This window comes from Gaeumannomyces tritici (genome assembly GCF_000145635.1).
Source record: "Gaeumannomyces tritici R3-111a-1 unplaced genomic scaffold supercont2.25, whole genome shotgun sequence".
NCBI lineage: Eukaryota > Fungi > Ascomycota > Sordariomycetes > Magnaporthales > Magnaporthaceae > Gaeumannomyces > Gaeumannomyces tritici.
In genome coordinates, this window is record NW_008804569.1 from 2,749 (window position 1) to 6,103 (window position 3,355).

The 3,355-nt window shown below is 58.1% G+C and overlaps 1 protein-coding gene across 1 annotated transcript; it reads right to left on the bottom strand.

Annotated features, from left to right (window-relative positions):
- Positions 1-860: 860 nt before the first annotated feature.
- On the bottom strand, positions 861-2,692 carry GGTG_13636 (copper transporter). The gene is made up of 2 exons (XM_009231553.1): positions 1,300-2,692; positions 861-1,212 (listed from the first exon to the last, which is right to left on the bottom strand). Exons 1-2 carry the CDS (start codon positions 1,848-1,850, stop codon positions 1,104-1,106), a joined length of 660 nt encoding a protein of 219 aa, XP_009229817.1. The 5' UTR covers positions 1,851-2,692; the 3' UTR covers positions 861-1,103.
- Positions 2,693-3,355: the final 663 nt, after the last annotated feature.

Genomic DNA, 3,355 nt, shown 5'->3' on the forward strand with positions numbered 1-3,355 from the left:
CCCCCATCCATGCTCCTGGTCTTTCCCCTGCCTGGCCCCCATACTCTCCGCCTGTCCACCTGGCCTGGCCCACTCCTCGGGGCCAGCCGGGCCCGAGAGGCGGTGTAATTTGTGCAAGAAAGTAAATGGGTCCGAGACATTGCGTGGCGGCGCATGTGGTAGCGCGAGGGAGGGGAGGATGGGCGGCGGCGGAAAGGGTGGAGGAGATGTGTGTTTTGGGCGAAGACGCCGGGCATTGCACGCTTGCAGTTCATGACGTAACTGACGAGGCATCTTTGTCGTGTTTCTGAGACATCTGTACGAGGAGGGTGGAAGACACATATCGGGGCGTGGGGATCGGTAGGGTCATTGGGATATCTAGGTCGTCGTCGGTGAGGGATGAGCGGGAGAAGGAAGAAAGAAACAAAGGAATAGAAAGGCGACCAAGGCGAGACGCCAGACGGAAGAGCCACGTATCCATGTATATACCAGGAAACCCAAAAGACGGCGCCAGTCCGTGGTAGGATAAGCTCGGCGGCGAGGGAAAGCATCTCGTGGCACCACTGACATGTGATGGATGGGCCAATGGGGGTTGTATTACATAGTAAGCGCAAGCACGGAAACGTTGGCTACGAAATAACCCTGACAAGAACTAGCGCATTCTTCGTGTACCGAATCTTGGCACGGTCGAGCCGATCGGCCGGGCCACCCCGGTGTCGTCGGCCTTTTACGGGGCGGCGCCGGTGCTGGGAGCCGACGCCCGGGAACCCGGTCATGTTTGACTGTGGGGGGGCAAGCAGGGTGGGCTTGGTGGGGCAGCACGATGCAACGCTACTGGAAATGGAAGGGCTGAGCAAGTTTGAGAAGGTTTCCATTGGTGGCAGATGCTGGTCGTTCCATCTGTCCAGAACCACAGCAACTGTAACAAAAGAATGGCGAGATAGAAAGGACACGAAATAGTTGTACAGCACCGAACTTTTTTTTTTGACATTTATTCGAGAATATTGAATGATTGGTCGTTAATCGTATAGGGAAAAAGATACACACAGACGGGAGAGTAGCCCTGAACCAGCATGGCAACTTGCGACAGTCGACCGACCCTCTGGCCTCGGCTTTTGTCCGAGTTAGTGTTCCGAGCCCGAGGAGAAGCGGCCGACGGCAAGGGAGCCGAGGAATGTTCCGCCGAGGACCGCCAGGAAGTAGCCGATGTTCATGGTCATGACAGCAAGCATGCTGTTTTTGGGGACAAGAGGGTGTCAGTTGACATGTTTGCAAGTGAGCAGCAGCAGACATCAAGGGAAAGAGAGGAGAAGTACGTACAGGAGGTAGCCAGTCGCAGCAATGACGGTGTCGATGACGGCGCGGAGCGGGTCGACCGAGAGGCGCCAGGGCCGGGGCCCCGTCGTGTGCTTCTTGACCACCACCACGTCCTCCTCGACGCCGTTGGACGACAGGACGGCGCGGGGCTGCTTGGCGAACGAGTCGACCGAGGCGGCGCGCTCGGCCATGGGCAGGCGGCCGTTGACCACGACGTAGCGGCGCTTGAGCTCGGCGTCGAGCCAGCGCGCCTCCTGCCAGGCCTTGGCCGCGAGCAGGCAGCGGAAGAGGACGGCGAGCAGGACCAGGAAGATGATGGTGGCGGCGTAGCCGGCCGCGTTCTTGGGCGTCCAGCCCGTCGAGTAGAGCGCCGTCTTGGGGTCGTTCTGGAAGACGGACATCATCATCATCATCATGCCGCCGCCGCCGCCGCCGGAACCGTGGCCGTCGCCGCCCCCCGACATGTCCATGTCGGCCATGGAGCTGCCAGCCGTCGCGGCCCCGGTCGTCGCGGCCGCGCCGTGGTTCTCGGCGCCGTGCCTCGGGAAGATCATGGTGATGTGTGGGTGTGAGTGTGAGTGGGTGGGTGTATATGTGGTTGTAGCTGGTCGAGAGCCAAGGTGGGCGCGGAAGGGGGGGGTATCGAGGTTTGGGTTGGATTACGAAGTCAGAAAATAAGTAGTAGTGTACAGGGTCGACCGCGACTAGCACGGGAGCAGCAGCTAACCAAGAAAACGAGAGAGACAGTAAAGATGGTGGGGCGAGGGGTGAATGGGGTGACGGGAGAGGGCGACAGGATGGGAGGCGGCGGGAAGGGTATAAATGCGAGGCGAATGTCGTTCCCGCGATCGACGGGGCGGGGGCTATCTTGGACCACGGCCCCCTGGGCTCAGAAAAAGGGTCGCAGGGGTCGGGTCTCGAGCAAGTTTGCGCGGGTAGAATGGTAAAACGGGAGCCGTCGCGATCGATGGCAGGGGTCGGGCTTTCTGTCTCTGTCTCTGCCTGGGTCTGTCTGATGCCGACGGATCTCTGCCTGTTTGTTTCGAGGGAGAAAAAGAAAAAGAGAGAAAGCGAAGAAACAAAAAAGGCGAGGCAATTGTGATTTGGAATGGGCGTCTCTGCCGGAATGGAATGCATGGGATTTTGAGAGAAAACTTGCTCACCAACATTCCGCGCTTGCCCTCGTCTGTCAGGAACGGACGGCGCTGCTACTCTACTGACCGCTGCAACAATGTGCTGTCCACCTTATCCAGCAGCATCAGCAGCATCAGCAGCAACCACCACGTAGGACCTGCGTAACCGCCTGTCTATTTGAAAACAGCTGGCGCACAAAAAGACCGAGAACAGCAAACGCCCGTTTTCGTTGTGAATCCCGAGACAACAAGGCGAGTGCCAAGGATGGAACGCCTGCCATAAACGGAAAGTGGAGTGAGCAAGTGTGGGTTCACGTCGTGTGGTTTCTGTGGTTCCTGTGGCGATCCTGTGCGGTGCTGCTGTTGTTCAGTAGAAGCGCCGATTCAGTCAAGGTGTAAATTCAATTCTTCTCACACTTCCCGACGACACGAACTAGTCGAGCTGCTCTGTCAGCCTGGATCCATGCAGCCATTCCGACCGCAATCGCCGTCCCCTCAAGAACACGAAAAAATAAATAAAAAAATTAGGGCTTCTTCCTCTTCTTCTCTTCTTCTCTCCTTCTGCCGGAGCTTGGCCCCTGGAACTCTTGGCATCGCCACTCCGCGCAGAAGATCAAACGGGTTTGGAGGACAAGCTCCCGCCCTAGGTTGACGCAGGGCCGACAAGGGTCGGTCCTGCGACGTCCCAAAAGGCCTTGCGCCAAGCCCACGTCGTCCGTTCGTTCCCCCCAGGAATGCCAAGGGGTCGCCGTCCACTTTGATGCCAATCCCTGCTGTGCATCAGCCGTAAAGCATAGACCAGGGAAGAAGAAGAAGCACGGCTCGCTGAAAGTGCCCTGTTTGGTCAAGTAGTTGATATCCGAACGGGTTAAGATGGCTTTTTTTTTTCTCCAATACGCGGGGGGAGGGGGCGACTTCTTCTCTCC